Consider the following 23354-nt stretch of genomic DNA (forward strand, 5'->3'; position numbering starts at 1 on the left):
GGTGGTTCATGCCTGTAATCCCAGCTATTCAGGAGGCTGAGATCTGAGGATCATGGTTCAAAGCCAACCCAGGCAGGAAAGTCCATGAGACACTGATAAACCACTCAGAAAAAGGCGGAAGTGGTGGTAAGGCTCAAGTGGTAGAATGCTAGCTTTGAGCACAGAGAGGCTCAAGAACAGAGCCCAGGCCCTGAGTGCAAGTGACAGGACAGGTAAAAAAAAAAAACAAAAAAAAACAGTATGGATCAGTCTCCAGTCATCTTTCAGTTGTAGGACTCAGAGATCCTGAAAGGGCATCATCTCTACCAGAATGCTGAGTCATAAAGAAACTTCTAAGGCTTCAGAAATATGATCATAAGTTCAACTTGATTATGTGAAAGTTCAAAGTTCTTACCATTGATGTTACTGATAGAGCAAACTGTAGTCATCGACCAAAGAATAATCAGGGTCACCTACAAAATGAAGAACATAGCACTAAGCTATTTTTTATAATAAAATCTTAGTCCTTTCAAACCTTGTCATTCCGCTTAAAGATTTGGATGACTGGCCTTTTATAAGGATAAAAATATATGTGGCACCAAAACCTATCATTAGTTGTCATGACTACAAGCCAGAGAACATTCTAGAAAATGCTGTTAAGATTTCTTTGCTCTTTTTTATCCAGGCCCAGACAGTAACATCTGTAGTGATCTTCAAAACTAAATAAAAGTGAAGTCCATATTATCTAGTAGTAATTATAAACTGACACAGAATAAACCATCCTATCATCCAAAAAAGATATACAGCTGGCGCCGGTGGCTCACACCTATAATCCTAATCTTAGGAGGCTGAGATCTGAGGACCATGGTTCAAAGCCAGCGCCCAGATTCTTGTTTGTTTGTTTGTTTGTTGGTCATGTGGCCTGAACTCTGGGCACTGTCCCTCAGCTCTTCAGCTCAAGGCTAGAGCTCTACCACTTGAGCCACAGCACTACTTCAGGTTTTTCTGCTTATGTGGTGCTGAGGAATTGAACCCAGGGCCTCATGCATGCAAGGCAAGTACTCTACCACTGAGCTACCTTCCCAGCCCCAAGATTCTTATAAGTTTCGTTTGGATTCTCTTGCATAAGCTATAAATACAGAGCATCACTTACCAAATTTCACTCTGTGGTAGAGTATTATAATAAGATTCTAGTAATGCAGGCTCATTCTCTCATTCTTTCTGTCTCTCTCCCTCCCTCTCTCTCTCTCTGCCTCTCTCTCTCCCTCCTCCCCCTCTCCTGTTGTAGGGCTGGAAATCAGGGCCTATGTGCTGTCCCTGAGCTCTTTTGCTCTACCACTTTGAGCCACACCTCTACCTCCAGTTTTCTGGAGATGAGTCTCATGGGCTTTCCTGCCCAGGCTGGCTTTAAACCACAATTCTCAGGTCTCAGCCTTCTGAGTAGCTAGGATTACAGGTGTGAGCCACCAGCACCAGCTTCAGGTTTGTTCTCTTGAGAATTTGATTCTATTAAGTTCTTTTCCCTTATTTCAAAATTCTAGTTATTCGGGCTGGGAAAGTGGCTCAGTGGTAGAGTGCTTGCCTTGCATGCATGAGGCCCTGGGTTCGATTCAGGCCCCACAATTGGACCAAAAAAAAAAAAAAAAAGAAAGAAAAGAAACCTAAAAAAATTCTAGTTATGTGCTGGGAAGGTGGCTCAGTGGTAGAGTGCTTGCCTTGCATGCATGAGGCCCTGGGTTCGATTCCTCATCACCACATAAGCAAAAAGAAAAAAGCTGGAAGTGGCACTGTGGCTCAAGTGGTAGAGTGCTAGCCTGAAGCTGAAGAGCTGAGGGACAGCGCCCAGGCCCAGAGTTCAGGCCCCATGACCGGACCCCCCCCAAAAAAAAATTCTAGTTATTCAGCCATAAATAAAACCTAAATTAAGAATTCCAAAAAGCCTTTCTAATGACATACCTGGTAAATTTTTAGGAATTGGAAGAGGTCCTCTCCTGTAAGAAAGAAAAAGACCTTCAGATAAATTCTTGTGTTTATAATGTTCTACTCCATGTTACAAGCATATTCTACTGTAATCAGCTCTGGTTTCTACACTAGAGGGTTAAGAAGGGTCAGATGACTGATGCCACTGATCTGCAGTCCCAACCTGTTGAAATGTAAGGATCAGAAATCACAAGATACTGACCATACTGGTCAGGAGCACAGAGCACTTCCCCCATAGCCCAGTCTGGTATGACCAAAATCTCAGCACGAAATCTCCTCCTTCATCCACATCTTCCTTTGCAGAATGGGAAACACAAACAGATCCTACCTTGTTGTGTTCATTCATATTAACCGTTTTTGAATAGTGCCTGGCATTCCTAAATTTTGATGGTAAACACATAATCCCTCTCAAACACTTTCCATCTTTCCTAAAACTGAATGGAAAATTCAACAGCTTAAACTGCTGCTGACTTTATATGAAAGAGAAGTTTCTCTTCTCTCAAGATTCTTTATAGTAGAATGCCAGGCACTGGTGGCTTATGTCTCTAATCCTAGCTACTCAGGAGGCTGAGATCTGAGGATTGTAGTTCAAAGCCAGCTGGAGCAGGAAAGTCTGATAGACTCTTATCTCCAATTAACCACTAGAAAACAGGAAGTGGAGCTGTGGTTCAAAGTGGTAGAGTGCTAGCCTTCAGCAGAAAAGATCAGGGACAGCACCCAGGCCGTTAGTTCAATCCCTGTGACAGAGGCGGCAGGGAGGGCAATTCTTTATAGCAGAAGCAGCAAACATTCCCTGTGGGCCCATTTACCGAATTAATGGTAAAGAGTTTAGGCTTTGCTGGCCATATGGCACCTCTGTTGCAATTCTCCTCGGCTCCAGTGAGGAAACAGTCATACATGATCCATTAATGGCTATGTTCCAATACAACGTTCCTCAAAAAGGCAGAAATTGAAATTTCATTTGACTTCCACATGTCATGAGACAATATCTCTCCTTTTCAATTTTTTCCAGCCACTTAAAAATACAGACACTCATCTTAACTCAAAAGCCCTAGAAAAAATTTAGATCAGATATGATTCACAAGGGGACATAGTTTGCTGGTTCCTGCTTTTTTTCTTCATATTTTTATTGTCATCGGAAAGGTGATGTACAGAGGGATTACTGTTTCATATGTCAGATAATGAGCATATTTCTTTTTGGACAATGCCACTCCTTCACTCTCTCCCAGTTTTCCCACGCATCCCCACCCACAAGTTGTCTAGTTCATTTTCAACATAGGGTCGACTGAGTCCCACTGCTGCATTTGTTCATTCTTTGTTCCTCCATTTCTGTGCTCTCCGTTGCCTCCTCCACCAGATAAATGAACAAACAAGACAAAAAGAAAAAAAAGCCTCATGTTTCCATTTCCTAGAATTCATTCAATAAATATTATTTTATACGATCAGAGGCACAGAGGCACTGCACCTTTGTGTTTCCTTCCCTACGTGGCTCCTGCTTCTTATAGTCTCTAAGAAGAAAAAAAAAAGTAATGATGGTCACGCTACAGCATGACATAGCCCTCCTTGGACTGTGAGTAATAAGAATCCATTTAATATTCATCCTAAAATGCTATTTTTATGTAATTGTAAATATGTACACGTTTTATTAATTAAAACTAAACTTGCCAAGCACTGGTGGCTCACAGCTATAATCCTAGCTACTCAAGGGTCTGAGGATCAAGGTTTGAAGGCAGCCCAGGCAGGAAATTCTGTGAGACTTTTACTTCCAATTAGACAGTAAAAAGCAGGAAGTAAAGCTGTGCCTCAAGTGGTAGAGCAGTAGCCTTGAGGAAAAAAACAAACAAACAAGGGATAGAACCCAGGTCCGAGTTCAAGTCCCCATACTTGAACAAACAAATGAACAAGAAAAAACTTTAGTCAGGTGCTGGTAGCTCATACCACCAGGAGGCTGAGATCTGAGGATCAAAATTCAAAGCCAGCCTAGGCAGTAAAGTCCATGAAACTCTTCTCTCTGATTAATCACCAAAAAACAAAACAAACAAACAAAAAAAAAAAACAGAAGTAGAGCTGTGGCTCAAGTGATAGAGTACCAGCCTCAAGAGAAAAAAGCTAAGTGACAGTGCCTAGGCCCTAAATACCAGCACAAAAACAAAGCAAAAAAAATCTTTAAAATTTAATACTCCTTCCAACATTAATAATAAAAACATTAATCGAATGTATTTTTCTTCACATGAAAGACAGCAGGTATTACCTTGCCAACTTAGGCCCTGTGGCCTTTCCTGGAGGAGCTGCATTCCGCTGTGGGCAGTAGAAATTCTCATACATGATGGGTGCTAGGAGAGTCATTGAGAAACAAGACAGTAAGATGGGGTAGTATCATCTGAGTCTGGAATATCCCCCAAGGACTCAAGTGTTAGAGGTTCCCAGCTTGCCATTATTGGGAGGTGTTAGTACCTTTGAGAGGTGTTACCTATTTGGGAAGGTAACTGAGATAACTATGGTAACTGAGGGTGTACTTCTGAAAGGCCATAGTAGGATCCTGATACTCATGAGGTAATTAATGGTTTTCTGGACCACATGCTCTCTATCATGACATGCTATGTCACCATAGACTCAAAAGCAATGGGAACAGCTGGCTGGGAACTGCAAGACTCTAAGACTGGGATCCAAACTCCTTTTCTGTTATAAGTTGATTATCTCAGGTATTGGTTGCAGTTACAGAAAGACTAACAACATTGCATGGAGAACTCTCCTTACCCTGCTATCCCCATTCAACTCACCTGGTGGAATCTGTCCAGTTTTGCGTTGGTTCACAAAATACTGGATGTCCTTCTCAATGCTGCACATTTCTAAACTCTTACGGACTTGTTCATACATCTAATGAAAAGAAGATGAATTGGTAACTAGAGGTATAGTGATGATGATTTTGAAGTGTTTCTTTGCTTGTTTTTTTAATTAAGTATATTTTTTTATTGTAAAGGTACTGTATAGAGGGGTTACAGTTACATGAGTAAGGTAATGAGTACATTTCCTATCAAGCATTGTTACCCACTCCTTTGTTTTCTCCCCTACTATCCCTTCCCTCCCCACCTTCCTAACTCCTCCCTCTGGCTTTAGACTCAAAACACTCCTCCTATCTCAGCTTACCAAGTACTAGGACTACAGGTATGTATTGTCATATCCAACTTGAAATAGCTCTTTAAAAAAATTGCCAGGGCATTGTGTAGTCATACCTGTAGTCCTAACTATTCAGAAGGCTGACATATAAGAATCACAGTTCACAGCCAGCCCAGTCAGGAAAGTCGGTGAGAATCTTATCTTCAATTAATTACCAAAAAGCTGAAGTAGAGCTGTGCTCAAGTGATAAGCATACTAGCCTTGAGCAAAAGTCTCAGAAACAGTGCTCAGGCCCTGAAAAAGCCCCAAGACTAGCATACATGCACACACACACACATACACACACACACACACACACACACACACACACACACACACACTAGTTTTTCCCACACTGACTATTTTTGAGATAAGGTTTTGAAAATGAACTATACAACTTGTGAGTGGGAACAGGAGGGAAAAACTGGGAGAGAGTGAGGGCAGGGGTGATGTTGTTCAGAAAGAAATGTACTCTTTACCTGACATATAACTGTAACCCATCTGGACACCACCCTTATAATATCAGTTTTTTATGAAAAAAAAAAACTTTGGCTGAACTTAAAAAATACCAATGGAACTAAAAACAACTTACCAAATCCAATGAGATAAGACTAATGTTACACAGAAATGCAAAGAATGATTACTTAACTTCAAGAAAAGTTCTTCCAGCTGGGCACCGGTGGCCCACGCCTGTAATCCTAGCTACTTAGGAGGCTGAGATCTGAGGATCGAGGTTCAAAGCCAGCCTGGGCAGGAAAATCCATGAAACTCTTATCTCCAATAAACCACTCAGAAAACCAGAAGTGTTGCTATAGCTCTAGTGGTAGAGCAGTAGCCTTGAGCTGAAGAGCTGAGGGACAGCGTCCAGGCCCAGAGTTCAAGCCCCATGACCGACCAAAAAAAAAAAAGAAAGAAAAGAAAAGTTCTTCCATGCAATCCTATGGGTTTTCCACATGTTTAATAATCATTCTATAGTAAGTGTCCCATCTAAGTGAAGGGAGCTGTTTATAAGGTTGTGCTATCCTGATTTAGTGCTTCTGAGGTCTGGGGGCCCTATTACTATAGCTGTGTACAAGTTAATTCTAGGAATATTGTTGAAGAAAATATTAAGCTCTTCAGTGATTGCTAGCCCAAGTATGGGTCAGTCTGCTAATACTTGCTGCTGTCTGGAGTCATCTTATCCTAGACTAGAGCCATCTCTGAGACTCATATTCATGCTGTGACATCTCTCTCTCCCAAACATTAAACTGCATTGAGGTTCTTTCTCTGTTCTCCTGGACAAACATTATTTTTTTTTTTTTTGTCAGTCATGGGTCTTGAACTCTGGGCCTGGGTGCTGTCCCTCAGCTCTTCAGCTCAAGGCGAGCGCTCTACCACTTGAGCCACAGCGCCACTTCCTGTTTTCTGGGGGTTAACTGAGATAAGAGTCTCATGGACTTTCCTGCCTGGGCTGGCTTTGAACTACGATCCTCAGATCTCAGCCTCCTGAGTAGCTAGGATTACAGGCGTGAGCCACTGGCATCCAGCTTTCACTTATTTTTTAAAAAGATTTTTTTATTACCAGGAATTCATTGTACAGGGGTGGTAGGTTATTGTGACATTTCCACACACCTGTTATTAGCCCATCAATATTAATCCCCTCTAACACTCTCCATTATCTCTTCTCCCACTTCTTTGTGTGTATGTATATGTGTGTGTATGTATATGCATGTGAACATGCATGCACACACTCGGGCTTGAGCTCAGGACATCATATTCTTGCTTGACTCAATCCTCAGATTTCAGCTTTTTGAGTAGCTAGGATTACAGGCTGGAGCCACTGACGTCCAGGCCTTCCCCTGCTTCTTGAATCAACTCCAACAGTTTCATTATTCTGTTTTCATACATGCATATAAAGTACTTGTGTTTGTGCTACCTTCACACTCATTTACTCTCTTCATTCACTTTCCTCCTCTTGCAGATACCACTCCCTCCTCTCCCCCTGCCCCCACCCCCGCCCTGGCAAGAGACCCTGTTTTCCTCTCCTCTCAGTTTTTTTAAGTGTATATTAGTTGTACCAAGGGGCCTCTGTGGTATTTCAACAAACTATGAATTTCTTAATTAGAAAGTCATGGTAGCAGCTGGGAAGGTGACTCAGTGGTAGAGTGCTTGCCTTGCATGCATGAGGCCCTGGGTTTGAGTCCTCAGCACAACAAAAACAGAAAAAAACAGAAATGGCACTATGGCTCAAGTGGTAGAGTGCTAGCCTTGAGCTGAAGAGCTGAGGGACAGCACCCAGGCCAGAGTTCAAACCCCACAACCAACCAAAACAAAAAAAAAAAGAAAGAAAAGAAAAGAAAGTCATGGTGGTAGCAGGGCATGGTAGTTACTCCTATAACTCCAGCACTAGTGAAGTACAGGCAAGGAGATTGTGAGTTTGAGGTTGGTCTGAGTTACATAATGAGATCTTGTCAAATAACAAATGAAGAAAGGAAAGAGGAAATGAGAAAAGAGAGGAGGAAGAGAGAGAGGAAGAGAGAGAAGAGAGAAAAATAAGTAGAAAATGTAAATGAGTGGGTCATATCATCATACTAAAATGGGCTCGCAGGTTAGGTGTTTGTCTGGGACCTTGTATCATGTCACTTGGCTTAGAGTGACTCATTTAACCTCTTGACTTCAAATAGAAGAGGGGAGCAGGGAGATGATGAACTAATAAGCCTTTGTTGGGTTCTTTCCACTCTAAGGAATCCAGTCACAGTGTCACAACCCTCTGTGGATGCTTCCAACTTACCTCATCGCTTGTGACACACTGTTTTGACAGCTGATTCACATGTAACCACAATGTATTCCGGAAGAAGTTTATTCGTTCACATTCTTGAGCTTCAAACACCTACAGAAAAACAATTACATGATTATACACATGCACTTGTTTACACTGGTTATGACTTAATGTCAACTCCTCATGATCTGCAAGCTGAGTGTCTAATTTAGGGTACTTCCCCCAGCACCAGGGAGAAAGGTGATAAACTCACCACAGACAAAAAGTACAAATGGATTCAAATTTCATATCAACACAAACAGGACTAGATAGAGTTCTTAGGCAAGAGGAAATGATGATCCCAGGAGACAAAGGTCTAACCTGAGTTCCAGCTGATATTTCCAAATGCCTAATGTGCATCTCTGCCCAAATAACCTGCTAGAACATCAGTTTCAACACACTCTCACTCTGGGGTGAACTAATTGTTTTTCTTTTCTTTTCTTTTCTTTTTGCTGGTCCTGGGGCTTGAACTGAGGGCCTAGGTGCTATCCCTGATCTTCTTTTGCTCAAGTCTAGTGCTCTACCCCATAGTGCTATTTCCAGCTTTTTCTGAGTTTGTTGGAGATAAGAGTCTCACAGACTCTTCTGCCCTAGCTGGCTTCTAACTGTGATCCTCAGATCTCAGCCTACTGAGTAGCTAGGATTACAGGTGTGAGCCACCAGCACCCCATAGAGGGTGAAGTAACTTGACTGGCAAGATGATTATGATTATTTAAGCAGTTCAAGAGGACATAGGAGACCTTGTACTTGTCTTTTTATCTTTGTGTATGTTTTAAGTTTTTCCTTAATAAAAAAATAGAAGTCACTACCTGAATAATAGGTTTTTGGGGTTTTTTGTTTTGGGGTTACTAGGCCTTGAACTCAGGGCCTTGTACTCTCACTTATCTGTTTTTACTCTAGGCTGGTACTCTACCACTTGGGCTATACCTCTTCTTTCAGCTTTTTGATGGTTAATTGGATATGAAGAGTCTCACAGACTTGTCTTTCCAGGGTGGCTTCAAACCACAATCCTCATATCTCAGCTTCTTGAGTAGCTAGGATTACAATCATGAGATGCCAATGACCAGCTTTGAATGACAGTGTTTTTGAGATGTAAGCAAATATGAGTATTTGAAAACTCAGGCTATTCAACAAAGTGGTTGATAGTCTATTCAATAGTATATGTTATATATACTAACATATTTTATAATATTGAATACTACAGCCTTCACCTTTAATAATATAAAATTTTAGAAGTTTTCAAAATAGGGAGACTAGCGTAATGAATCCCTGCCAATGGTTTAAATATTTATCAGTGGGGCTGGGAAGGTGGCTCAGTGGTAGAGTGCTTGCCTTGCATGCATGAGGCCCTGGGTTTGATTCCTCAGCACCAAATACGCAGAAAAAACTGGAAGTGGTGCTGTGGCTCAAGTGGTAGAACACTAGCCTTGAGCTGAAGAGCTGAGGGACAGTGCCCAGGCCCAGAGTTCAGGCTCCACAACACACACACACACACACACACACACACACATATACACACATACACACACACACATATCAACTCACTGTCCATTCTATTAACTGATATCCCTGCCAACCTACTTCCTACTTCCTGGGCATTTTGAAGCAAATGCATTATTCCACCTGTAAATATTTTACATATATTTATATACTAAAAAATGCTTACACACTAAAAATTATTTTGGAATATTTCACACAGAATAAGACAATAATATAGTGAATACTCACATACCAATCACCTAGCTTTACTATTTTCAGCCACTGGTAGGTATCATGGATCACATCTGTACATACCTGTCATCTAAGCACTTAGAAGGCTGAGGTAGGAAGAGTTCAAAGCTACCCTGGGCCACATAGCAAGAGTTTGTCTCAAACTTCCCTTAAATCAAAAATTTTTGGCCGTCCTTGTACCAGATCTTGTTAAAGTCCCTATGTGATTTTCCTGATCTCTGTCACCTTTCCCCTTCCCCAGAGAAAATCTAAATGTCATCATTTCTACGCAGGTTCTAATAATACCTATGTGTCCATGAGAGGTGTGTCATATTGTCTTGTATATGTTTTAAATTTAAAAGGAAATCCTCATCTGAGCCTTTATATGAATTCATATAAAGTTAAGAAAATAAAGTAAAATGGAATGCTTTCGTGGGGGGGATGGCATCATGGCATAGAGAAATCAAAGGAGAAAAATTAGAAACCACAAAGGCCAGGTGAGTGTGCAGCTCAATAGTAAAGTGCTTCCCTCCCATGCATGCAGCCTGGGTTCTACCATCACCAAGGATAATGAAGAAGCCACAAAGGCCCACTAGACCTCACACTGAAGGGTCCCTGGTAGCCCCCAAGAGAGAAGTGAGCTTCTTCAGGGAAGCAGACTGGGAAGGCTGAAATAAGAACTGGGAAATAGGGCTGGGAAGTTGGCTCAGTGGTAGAGCACTTGCCTTGCATGCCTGAGGCCCTGGGTTCGATTCCTCAGCACTACATAAGCAAAAAGAAAAAAGCCGGAAGTGGCACTGTGGCTCAAGTGGTAGAGCGCTAGCCTTGAGCTGAAGAGCTGAGGGACAGTGCCCAGGCCTAGAGTTCAGGCCCCATGACCGGACCCAAAGAAAAAAAAAGAACTTGGAAAAAGAACTTTCCTTCAAAAGATTAGAATGGGGCCAAGCAATGGTGGCTCATGCCTGTAATCCTAGCTACTCAGGAGGCTGAGACCTGAGGATTGAGTTACAAAGCCAGCCCAGGCAGGAAAGTCCATGAAACGCTTATCTCCAATTAACCACCAGAAAACTGGAAGTGGTACTATGGCTCAAGTGGGAGAGCAAAAAGCTCAGAGCCAGTGCCCAGGCCCAGAGTTCAAGCCTCATGGCTGATAAAAATAAAATAAAATAAAAGATTAGAATGAGGCTGGGAATGTAGTTCAGTAGAGTGGGCACATATAATTTTACTTTGTCTTGAGACAAACTGGCCTCTTATTTGTGGGCCTTTCTGCCTGAGCCTCCACAGTGCTCCAGTTCCAGTGGTGTGCCATGACACCCAGTGATCTGATGGGCTGGGAGGATAACAGCTGTTGACGTTCAGGGAACTGTGCCCTAGAGAGCAGGAAAAGGCCAGCTAGATGGGATACGAGCTTGCTAGATGGAAAGAGCCCAGTTTTCTACTCTCAGAGGAGAGAGGGGCCCTGTGAACTAGTGGTTCTCATTCTCCAATGCACAGAGATTGCTGGGCCCCCACTCCCACAGTTCCTGACTCTGGAGTTCTGTGGTTGAGTTGAGAATATTCATCTCTAACAAACCTCCAGTTGATCTGCTTCTGTTAGTCCTGGGGCCATGGAGTAGTCATTAGAAAGTGTGTAGACATGGTGACAGAAACTTGAGGAAGTTACCAAATTATTCTAAGTTCCTCTGGGAAATCGTGAGGTCATGTCCAGAAAACAAAAGGGCTAGTAGTGAAATAGATGGGAAGAGAATTTAAAAAAACAAACACCTAAAAACCAACATTCCAAAGCCTTCATTTCCTCTCTTCTAACCTAGCAAGTATAGGCAAGGTTCTCAGAGGTAATTACTGTGTGCATCCCACCACTAACTGATTCGGCTGGTTCAGGCCTGCCTAATCAAACATTACACTAAAATGGACACAGTGATACAGTGTGATCTGGATGGAGAAGAGGCAGAAAGATGAAGTTTGGAGGAGGCGGGGGGGGGGGGGGGGAAGTATTCAAGTTACCTGATGTTTTTCACTTAATTTCCTGATTTCTAACTTACTCTCAAGCTCCTTAACAAATGAGAATCGGGACTAAAATATGAGAGCAGGACAGGGTACTAAGAAATAGATGCACAGGGCTGAAGTCCTGGATCCCAAACCCCATCCCACCATTCTGAGCTGCTTCCAGTTCCAAGTACCTCACAGGCCTTGATGTGCTCGCTCTGCCAGTCTTCTCGGACCTTGTCCAGTGTGTTGATGTGCTGCATGTACACTTTGTCTGCAGTGGAAGGGAGGGGCCTGGGTTCAGAAACTAGACAGTTGGTCAGAGTTGTGGTAAACTCACAAGGCCCCCACAGAGCTTTGAACAATGTTAGAAAGTCATAATTCCTTCCTTCTCCCTACTTTGTATCCATACACTCTAGTAGTTTTTAGGATAACAGGTTTAGGATAAGGTAAGCCCACCACCAGCCCTCCCCCAATCCATGGCAGCAAAGCCCTCACCTGAGTCCTCCACTGCAGTCTTTGAAGTCGCCAGTTTCACAAACAGCTGTGAGGATACAATGTAGCAAGAAAGCAGCTGAGCCAGGCTTACATGAGTAAAACCCATGTAAAAGCAGTGACTATGGAGAGACAAGTTCTAGTCCAAGTCCAGACTAGGTTTCTCTCAAAAGTAAATCATTGCCTTTAATTTTCTCACCATTAGAAAGATGCAAGAGCATCTTGCCGTATGTCTTCATAAACACACCCCTGCCTCTAATTGTTAATAATCTTATATTCAGATCTTATAATATTAAATTTACAATCCTCCCACGAAAAGGCAATCTGACAACAAAGAATACATGAGGTTTGAAAACACATTAAAGAAAAAAGCAGATCTCTTATATGTCACCCCATATTCCTTAACGAGACATGATTTCCCTAACCCCAAAAATATGACAATAGTTTTTCTGGTTCACAGGACTCAAATATCCTGAATGAAGATATTACCATAGGCTTTGGTCCATATGTGTATATGTGCACGTGTGCGTGCACATGCGTGCATACATGTTGTGGACATTTTCTGGGGCTTGAACTCAGGGCCTGGGTGCTGTACCTGAGCTTTTGTGCTTAAGGCTAATACCACTTGAGCCACAACTCCTATGGCTTTTTGGGTGATTAATTGGAGATAAGATTATCAGGACTTTCCTGCCTGGGCTGGCTTTGAACCACGATCCTCAGATCTCAGCCTCCTGAGAAGACACTGGCACCTGGCCATGTCCATTTTTTAAATTAAGATTCTTAGTTACACCTGGGTGTAGGTGGCTCACGCCTGTAATCCTAGCTACTCAGGAGGCTGAGATCTGAGGATCACGGTTCAAAGCCAGCCTGGGCAGGAAAGTCTGTGAGACTCTTATCTCCAATAAACCACCAGTAGAGCACTGAAGAACTCAGGGACAGCATCCAGGCCCAGAGTTCAAGCCCCACGACCAACAAAAGGAAGAGAGAGAGAGAGAGAGAGAGAGAGAGAGAGAGAGAGAGAGAGAGAGAGAGAGAGAGAGAGAGAGAGGGAGGGAGAGAAAGAAAGAAAGATTCTTAGTTACTTATTTGATAGAATTTCATTATATAGCCCAAGCTGACCTCAGACTTGTAATCTTCCTGTCTCAACCTCTCCAGAGTGCCACCACTCTCAGTCCTTAGTTGACTTTATATGAATATAGGTAAATCTCAATTTTTTCAGTTTGGGAATCCTCCTAGGTACCTTTTCTTGTTGTTTTGGGTTTACTGCATTGGCACTCCGGTGCACAGCTTGCTCAGCCTCATCTTTGTCCCGGCATTTCTGTTCATAAACCTTCTTTGCCTTTGTTATTATGAACAAAGAGAAAAAGGAGACAAGTGAGTACACTGTAGTCCTGAAAAGCAGTCCCGTAGTGCTCAAGCCCAGCACAGATGAGGACTCTGGCTAGTGTTGGGATTACCATTCGTCATGGGCTTTGGAGAGCAAATGCTCACTCTGTCAATCATTTTACCTTCAGGATTTCTAAGGCTTTAAGAAAAAGGAAAGCCAGGCCACTTAAGATTAGATTTCCCCTAAAACACTACACTAATAAATAATAGTATCATTGAAATGTTATTTGAGTAGGGATATACCCTTTCACAGCACAGGATTTCAGAAAATATCACGATTACTCCTCCCCTCACAAAGGCAATGAAGTGTGACTCACATCCATAGTTTTCTTGAACTGTAAGTTTCTTTGTTTATGAGCAGCATCCATTATGAGTTCTGTCTGTGAAGATAATAAAAGTATTTTTATTAAACACAGAAACCATTATTAACATTAGAGTAACTTGAAGCTAAATAGTCCATATGAATTATTCTGTGTAGTTCTCAGACCTCCAAGAATGCAGGTTCTAATAATAAAGATATATCTCTCAGCAGAAAATGGAAACTAGAAACAAGATCTTATGTCTGATTGACAATGACCTTTGAACTTGGGCCATGGAACACCAGAGATTGAACCCCAGGTTTCTATGGCTCATGGCTCATGGATCACCTCTGAGCACTCTCTTCAGATTAGCTGAAATCAAGGAACTTTGGTTTCATAAAGAAATTTTAGGACTGGGTGTGGCTCAAGTAGTAAAACATTTGCCTTGCATGTATGATGTCCTGAGTTTAATCCCCAATACTGAAAGAATTCTGAAAATGTAAATACCGGATTACATTTTAAGAGTAGTCTTTAATATCAAGATACATCATACTCACAAATTGACCTGTTGGATTGAAAATCCTTGGTACAATTACTTATAATTAAAAAAATAATGGGCTAGGAACATGGCTTTGTGGTAGAATGCTTGCCTAGCATGCATGAGCTCCTGGGTTTGATTCCTTGGTACCACATAAACAAAAACTAAATAAAATTAACTTTTAAAAAAAAGAAGTACTTTTAGAAGGAAATGTAAACAAGAAAAAAATAATAAGTTATGAAAGTAAAAGGCGGTTGTAGATGTAGCTCAGGTGATAGAATGCCAGCCAGTGAGTGAAAACATAAGATACCAAGTCCAGGTCTGAGACAAAAAAAGTAAATGAATAAATAAAAATAAACAAAACAATAAATCTATAATAATGTGTTTTTAATATATAAAATAAACATTTGAGGAAAAGAGAGGTATTTATTCTGTAAATTTATGTCAATGCAACTAAATTAGTAACATAAATATCCATTTCTATGGTCCATCAGTGACACGCCTTTTGTTTTTCTAGCTGAGTTTGTTACTGCTGCTGCTGCTGCTGCTTATTTGACACAAAGTCTCACTCTGCAGCCCAGGTTAGCCCTGAATTCATGATCTTCCTGTCTCACCCTCACAAGTACTAGGAGTACAGGCATAGCTCACTATGCCTGGCACCAGTAACAAATCCTTTCCCAGCAATATTACCCAGGCAATATGAAGGAAGGAAGTGTTTACAGGACAGCTAAAAGACACTGCTATGCTATTCCTTTCCCTGGTTAACCTAGCAAGGGTCAATTGTTCCATCAAGTTCATCTAAGAGCAATATCTTCATCATTGTGGCTGGAATGATAATGGCACTAATAATAAAGATATATATCTCAGGGGCTAGGGGTTTAGCCCAGCGGAAGGGTGCCTGCCCGGCACGCGCAAAGCCCTGGGTTCGGTCCTCAGCCCTGGGGGGAAAAAAGAGATATATCTTTCAGACACAATCATAATGCCTCACATTTATCAGATGTTTCAGAAGTGGAAAAAGACTGTCCCATGGGCCATATAAAATTTGATATAAAACAGGACAGCCATGTATACTACTCATCAGCTGCCCATGGCTTGTCTGCCTGCGTTAATAATTTTCTATGGCCTATAAATGATGATATAAACATCCAAATGACCCTTTGCAGAAAAAAGATTCCCTAGCCCTGTGTGCTAAGCAGTTTTCATGCACCACAACAATAGTATGAGTACTATTATTTCTATTTTCTTGATGGTAATAAATTTAATAAACTTATCCCAAGTAGCAAATATCAGCAAGTAATAGAGCTAAAACTTGAACCCAGGAGCCTGACTCCGGTACTCTAGTTCCTAGTCATTAACCTAAAGCACCATTATCCCTATGATAGCTCAATAAAACCAACCAGCAGAACAAACTGAGAGATACAATGACTTCAAAATAAGCAGTGACAGTGATTTTGTGCAAAAATGATAAAAAATAATATTGACAATGAAATTCAAATGTAATTGCTTCTGAATCTATTAAAAACTAAGGGTTGCTGGGGTTTTTTGTTTGCTTGTCTGTGTCTTTGTGCCAGAACTGGGGCTTGAACTCAGGACAGTACCGGGGCTTGAACTTAGGATCTGGGCCCCATCGATTTTTCACCCAAGGCTAGGGTTCTACCACTTGAGCCACAGTTTCATTTATGTCTTTTTGCTGGCTAAATGCACCTACGAGTCGCATAGACTTTCTTTCCTGGGCTGATTTCAAACCTAGCTTCTCAGATCTCAGTCTCCTAAGTAGCAAGGATTACAGATGTAAGCCACCAGTGCCTCAACTAGAAATTAAGTGTTAACCCATTACCATATACATAGATAACAAAATATTTTCAAGATTATAGAGTATTTGAGATAGTCTCACTTCCAAGATGAACTTTGTGGAGAACATGAAATTCCCTTGAAAGAGTCTCAAAGGGCCTTCAGAGGGCCCAGTAGTCATCTTCCAGCCTGGCTGAAAAACAGGTACCAAGAGATGGTATCATCTGCTAACAGGAAAGAAGATAGAGACACTGAGAGCAGACAAGGCTTTTACTTCAACTCATGGCAGGTTTTTGTTATGACAGGCAGGGGCCTGTGGTTCACAGAAGTGACTGTGCCCCTCTACCAGGAGGAAAAGCCAAGTTTACTGATTTAATAATGCTTCCTGATGTGCTCTGGCTACTAGAACACATCGGTTAGCAATGTTGTTTTATGCCATCTCCTTTTTAGTCCAAATACACACTTCATCACTTTTCCAGTTTGGAGTTGCTACTGTCTTATAGTTGGTAGGTTGAGACAGGTCTCCTTATCTCCAAGTTAAAAAAACAGCACCTGCTCCAAGCACCTTGTAGGTGTAGCCAGTATCACCACTGACAAATATTTTCACTTCCTATCTGCCTTCAGGAATTCCTGGCATTTGAAAGTTGGCAGGAACCTAGAAAGCAGCTACCCAACTCTACCCAGATACAAGAGAGTCTTGGCATCCCAGATTTCACATGCTTTGCTCAAGGTCACCCAGTGACCTTCTGTCTACTATACCAAAAATAAGCCTCCTTTCCCTAACCATGACATGTTTACTTATAGGCTGACCCCAGAGAGTAAAAGCTCCTTTTTCAGATGTGCTGAGGGGGCGGGGAGAAAGAAGGTCCTTCTAAAACTCAGACTTTTTCTTTGCTCAGTCCAAATCTGGTGGAAATAAGAATTTTATTTGGCTAACACAAAGGAGAGCAAAACCACAACCATTTGGATCTAGGATGGGAAAGAATGAGGGAGGGAAAAACGAAGGAGAGATTTGTGAATGACCCAAATAACTGGAGGCAAATTCTTGAAATAGCTGCTTTATGGTCCGTTTTCCTGCTTGCCTATACTTTTCACTCTGATTCTACAAACTGGAAGCACCATTCTCAGTAACAAAGAGGCTCCTGGCTTTGGAAATGGCTCTCTACACAGACAGCACAAATCCCTTCAAAACCACTCTGATTTTCTCCCATGATTCCAAAACAGTGTGAACACCAGAGGACAGAGTGATTGGCCATTTTCTGTCTCTGTATATCAAAGACATTTCTGGGATGGAAAATAAGCCTCAGCATCCTTAAACATCCAGATTTCTGAGCATGCAATGCAAAGACCCCTTCCTTATCTGCCAACACCAGGGGTTTCCTGGCCTTTAACTGCTGGTACTTTCACACTATTTCTGCCAAGAGGTTTTCCTCAAACCACAGATGAGGTTATACATCCCCCACCTCTGATGCTCAGACGTCACCTTCTCTTCCCTATCTCCATAGAAGTCTCATCATGATGTATCATTTTCTAGAGTCACATCAGTCTATCTGGACATGCTCTATGCTTAGTGACAGTGAGATAGCTATGTCCTTCTTGGTGTCCATCCTTAGAAAATATGAGCTTTATGAGTGATTAGCTATAAATGTCTGACCAGCCATTCTACCGGTGCGTCTCCTACCAGTAAGGTCTGCCCCGGGCCATGAAGGCCCCATGTGGATACTTCCCTACCTCTTAGATAAGTTTCTACCCAGTATCTGTGTTACCTAGGTAACTGGCATACCAGGAAGCAGTCATCTCTCCCTCCTGCTAGGTTACATCCTAGTCTGCTCCTAGTCTTGCCTCTCATGTAACCATAGGAAGGGTCCCAGGCCACAAGGTCATATCCTTTCCCCTACCTGGACACACCTTTCCCCCACCTGGCCACACCTCTTCCTGTCCCTGACCTGGCCCAGTGCTGAGTTGCCCCTTTCATCTATGCCTTTCCACCATGCTTGGCAGGACAGCAGTTCAGTAAATAAACTTCTTTTTTTGGGGGGGAGGGTCAGTCGTGGGGCCTGAACTCTGGGCCTGGGCGCTGTCCCTCAGCTCTTCAGCTCAAGGCTAGCGCTCTAGCACTTGAGCCACAGTGCCACTTCTGGCTTTTTTCTTTTTGCTTATGTGGTGCTGAGGAATCGAACCCAGGGCCTCAGGCATGCAAGGCAAGCGTTCTACCACTGAGCCACCTTCCCAGCCCCGTAAATAAACTTCTTTTCCTGCCTGAATATCACTTGGTGTTCTCTTCATCTGTTACCTACTGAAACCTACCTATTTAATATACCCATTTACTGAAAAAATCTAACTCTTGGTTTTCCTTGAAAAGTAGAAATGCCTTCATTTCCAAAAAGCAGAAGGTCATAGTGTGTAAAGTTTGACCACTGAAAATGAGAAGTTAGTATTGACACATTTTCTCCTAACATGTTTGTTTTATCTAACTACAGAAATGATGAAAATCCTGAGCTCACTGTGATGCACAAAACTGCAAATTCCTTAATGAACTTTGGACTTGTCAATGTTATGAATGTATCTGCCTGCTAGAGAGGGAAGTTGGTTGATAGCAAGGAAGCTAAGCATAAACTAGTCTATTGCTTAACAGAATTCACAGCATGCTCTAACAATAATGACTTGGTCTGTGTAACTTGTTGGAGGGGAAGTTTCAGAAGCTTTGCAAAAACATCAAAATTCTACCTGAAAGGAACAGTGCTGGGCTGGGAAGGTGGCTCAGTGGTAGAGTGCTTGCCTCACATACATGAGGCCCTGGGTTCAGTTCCTCAGCACCACAAAAATAGAAAAAAAAAAGCTGGAAGTGGTACTGTGACTCAAGTGGTAGAGCACTAGCCTTGAGCTGAGGGACAGCGCCCAGGCCCAGAGTTCAGGCCCCATGACCAACAACAAAAAAAAGGAACAGTGCTTCTCAAAGACACTTAAAAACATGAGGAATAACTCTCCTCTGATCATACTGAAGGTATTTTGCTTCTGAAAATAAAATTTTAATCTCCATAGAAAGAAGGGCAAGCCTGGAACTGTCCTGTAAAAGGATCTGGCCATCTATTTGGTTAACATACATAGTGTGGAAAAAGATTTTGGGACAGATGTCCTCTTCATGTCTAATATATGAGCTTGAGAGAATGCGTGAAAGTACCTGACACAGTTTTCTGAAATGTTCATGTCTGCATTTGCTTCTGGAAAAGAGGTAGAGCACAAGAATAGGCTGAGAAATGGGATGAAGCTGTGGTTTGCTAATAGCAGTGTTTGAGGAAGCTATAAGGCAGGCAGGCAGGATCTTAAGATACCAATACTAACCCTAGAAACCAGTAGCTACCAGGGACCAGTGGACTCATACAAGGCAAAGTTTCCAAGATAGAAGGAGGGGTGGAGTAGGGAAAGGAGGGAAGAGAGGAAAGGAGAGAAGAGAGGAAAGGAGAGGAGCATTTTTGTGTGGGTGTGGAAACTGAGCTTTTCTGCAGGAAGAAAGGTGACATTTTCATACGTGTACAAATCCAACCTTTTTCTGTTGTAGCTTTTGCTTTTCCCTGAATTCTTCCATTTTCCTGGCCTCTTCTCTTAGAGTTTGTGCAAGGTGAATGTGACATTGAGCCACATTGTCTATTTCTGCAAAAAAAAAAAATTTAAGACAATAATTAAGATCAAATATATGCCTAAGCTTATGCCTAAGCTCAAATATACAGAACTATACAATATTCTAAACACACACACATATATACTACTGCTACCATGACTAAACATTGATATCTTCATCTTACAACATATGTTCTGAGTATCACTGTTGAATTTGTTTACCCTTTGTTCCTCCATTTTTATGTCCAAAGACAGATAAATGAAAAAACAAGACAAAAAGAAGAAAATAAAAACAAAAAATCCCCATGTGTTCTGGTCCCATCCTGTAAGATTCTGAACTACTGCCACAGTAGAATATTATATATATTGTTGACCATAAATATATAGCATATATGGTGAATATATAGTCTCTATATGGTATATATGTGATATATGATAGCTATAACATGTATATATACCATCACATACATGACATATATTGTGTTTCCTATATGATCACTGACTTATAACATGCTCCTCTGCCATTAGCTGGTCATATAGAAATTCCTTAGCCTACCTTGTCAGATAAGAGGTCAAAGACCATCCTATTCAAAAAAAATTATTTCCTCTGGTAGGACACCACTTACCTAACTATAGAAACACCCGAAGCACAGGTGTTTAGAAAGCCTCCAGCTTTTCTAAAGTATAGAAAGCCTCAGAAGCAGAGTCTGAGCACTGTAAGCTCTATGAGACACCTTAACTGCACAATTCCCTTTAAAGAGCAAAGTACCAGGCCTCACCCTCAATTTCTCAGCTTCTAGTGTGATGACCCCCCCCAAAAAAAAGACTATAAATGCGCAATTAGAAACAGAACAAACTCATTGATTATTAAGAATAGGGCCAAACTGGAAAGGCAGGATCTCCCTGTAGAGGAAAAAAAACTCCAGGCTAGTCATTAAAAGGAGAAATTCCAAAGATAAAGGCTTGAAGTAACTGAAGAGTTAAACAACGAGTTACTACCATTTGGTAAATAACAGTGAAACTAAGAAAGAGCCAGAAAACCTGGAAGGTGGTTTGATTTTGGGTGGGATAAGTAAGAGGTTTGGAATGTGTTCTGGTCAATATCAATTAAAACCAAAACCGGAAACTGAAAAAAGGGAAGTTGGGATATGAACTTTCCCTTGTGACTTATTGCCTTGGCTATTGGAACTGTAATCGCCATTTTGTAACCAGTAACTGCTAGCTCTGCTTCTGTAACTTGCTTCTTTGCCAATTGCGAAACTACCACTGGTCACCTGTGGGTGGCCCCCTTGCTGGTTTTTTTCCTATATAAGCCTACCCCATTTTGAGCTTGGTTGCTGCTCACTGTCTTGGTATGGTGAAGGGCAGTTGCCGCGGATAATATCCATTCCTAGCCCATTTGACTAAGTGTTGGTAACTCGTTTTGCCAATTGTGGGTTCCAGTCCCGCCACCCCCGGGAAATTGGGATACTTCACTAGTTGTCACCACAATAGAATAATCTGAACTACATAAAATCCTGCTGACTGGCTTGTCACCAGGCGCTCATGCCTATAATTCTAGCTACTCAGGAAGCTGAGATCTGAGGATCAAAGTCAACGCCAGTCCAGGCAGGAAAGGCCATGAGACGCTTATCTCCAACTAACCACTAAAAAGCTGGACGTGGAGCTGGGCGCCGCTGGCTCACGCCTGTAATCCTAGCTACTCATGAGGCTGAGATCTGAGGATCACGGTTCAAAGCCAGCCCGGGCCGAAAAGTCCATGAGACTCTTATCTCCAATAAACCACTAGAAAAACTGAAAGTGGCGCTGTGGCTCAAGCGGTAGAGCGCTTGCCTTGAGCTGAAGAGCTGAGGGACAGCGCCCAAGCCCAGAGTTCAAGCCCCACGACCAACCAAAAAAAAAAAAAAAAAAGCTGGACATGGGGCTGCGACTCAAGTGGCAGAGTGCTAGACTTAAACAAAAGACCAAAGACCTCAGGGGCAGAGCCCAGGCCCCAAATTCAAGCCCTATGGCCAACACACACACACACACACACTTCTGATGGCTGAAGTCCAAGTTAGATTTATAACCAAAGGCAACAATACAGAAAGAAGAACTTGGAGATTAAGAAAGCCTACTGTTGGCATGGTAATTCCTGCCTTCCATCTAAACTCTGGGTGGAGACAAATAGATAATTAGCCATACCTTGAGTTCAAACCCCATGACTGGCACACAAACAAAAAAAAAAATTCTGCTGGATGAAGTCCAAGTTAGATTTACAATAAAGACAACAATACAGAAAGAAGAACTTGAAGATTAAGAAATCCTGCTGAGGACAGGGTAACTCCTGCCTTCCATCTAGCTTCTGGGTGGAGGCAAACACATTAGCTATGAGAAAAACCACACAAAAAGCTATTATCTTTTCCACTGAAAACAATGCAGAAAAGTATAACTTCACTCCAGCAGATATGACCCTGACAGTGAATATCAGTATTTCCAAAGACTCAGTTTCCTTTCTGATCCTTTCTCATATTCAAGACGCATGATTAAACTAGAATGCCCAGGGGAAACATTTATAAAAGAAATCCAAAAACAAGAGGGAGCTCCATTCCAATAGGATGTCTTCCTGAGAGGATGACAGAAAACAGGGGCAGGAATCCTGTCATTCGTAGGACAGCATCCTGACTCTAGGGATAAAAAGAATAAATTAAGAATTAAGAGAACACTGAGATCTGAAGGATGTGGTTTGAAACCAGCCTGGGTAAAAAAGTCCATGGAGATTCTTATCTCCAATTAACCAGCAAAAAGCTGAAAGTAAGATGGAATTAAGTGGTGAGCACCAGTCTTGAGTGGAAAAGCCAAGTGAGAGCTTGAGGCCCTGAGTTCAAGCCCCGGTATTGCCCCTACACCATATATACACATGTACACACACACACACACACACACACACACACACACACACACACACACACATGGCAACATCTACTTTTTTCTTTTTAAAAAATTTTTCAATTAATTAATTTACTTTTTGCCGGTTCTGGGGCTTGAACTCAGGGCCTAGGCACTATCCCCGAGCTTCTTTTGCTCAAGGCTAGTACTCACCACTTGAGCCACAGCACAACTTCTGACTTTTTCTGTGTATGTGGTACTGAGAAATTGAACCCAGGGCTTCACGCATGCTAGACAAGCACTCTACCACTAAGCCACATTCCCAGCTCCTCTTTTTTTTTATAAGGTGCAAGTTCTGGACTTGAACTTGGTACCTGATGTTCTGGCTTATTGGTTAGTGCTCTACCAACTGAGCCATGCTGTGGCCTGTGGTGATGTCCCAGAAAAAGGAAATCAGACCATACAGAATAATATGCAAGGTTAGACTGGTATATGAGTCTGTCTGGTGGGGTGTGAGTAAGTACCTCAGTAACTGTATCTCTGAGTTAGAATAAAACAGTATAGACAATCCTCTAAATGTGCCATTCCCACTGAGGTCCCTGGACCAGTGCTCTGAGCATCAGTTGGGAACTTATGAGAGAGTCAAGATCTCAGACCCTACCCCACACTGCCTGAGTCAGAACAAGCCCTCCAAGTGAGGGCTAGAGTGAGAAAGCCAGAGGCACAGCATGATGACCAAGTGTGTAGGAGC

The 23354-nt window shown here is 42.1% G+C and overlaps 1 protein-coding gene across 1 annotated transcript in view; it reads right to left on the minus strand.

Moving 5' to 3' along the window:
• Positions 1-394: 394 nt before the first annotated feature.
• Pstpip2 (proline-serine-threonine phosphatase interacting protein 2) overlaps positions 395-23354 on the minus strand; it is a 73928-nt gene continuing 50968 nt past the window's right edge. Inside the window, exons 5-14 of the mRNA XM_042675315.1 lie at positions 19662-19768; positions 13807-13869; positions 13344-13442; positions 12107-12152; positions 11803-11882; positions 7886-7984; positions 4740-4836; positions 4211-4292; positions 1936-1970; positions 395-452 (exon numbers count right to left, since the gene is read on the minus strand). Of these exons, the coding sequence (XP_042531249.1) occupies positions 403-452; positions 1936-1970; positions 4211-4292; positions 4740-4836; positions 7886-7984; positions 11803-11882; positions 12107-12152; positions 13344-13442; positions 13807-13869; positions 19662-19768 (758 nt within the window). The 3' untranslated portion in view covers positions 395-402. The remainder of the gene's footprint in view (positions 453-1935; positions 1971-4210; positions 4293-4739; positions 4837-7885; positions 7985-11802; positions 11883-12106; positions 12153-13343; positions 13443-13806; positions 13870-19661; positions 19769-23354) is intronic.

Source organism: Dipodomys spectabilis, unplaced genomic scaffold, assembly GCF_019054845.1.
Source record: "Dipodomys spectabilis isolate Male_0828 unplaced genomic scaffold, ASM1905484v1 ptg000024l, whole genome shotgun sequence".
Taxonomy (NCBI): Eukaryota; Metazoa; Chordata; class Mammalia; order Rodentia; family Heteromyidae; genus Dipodomys; species Dipodomys spectabilis.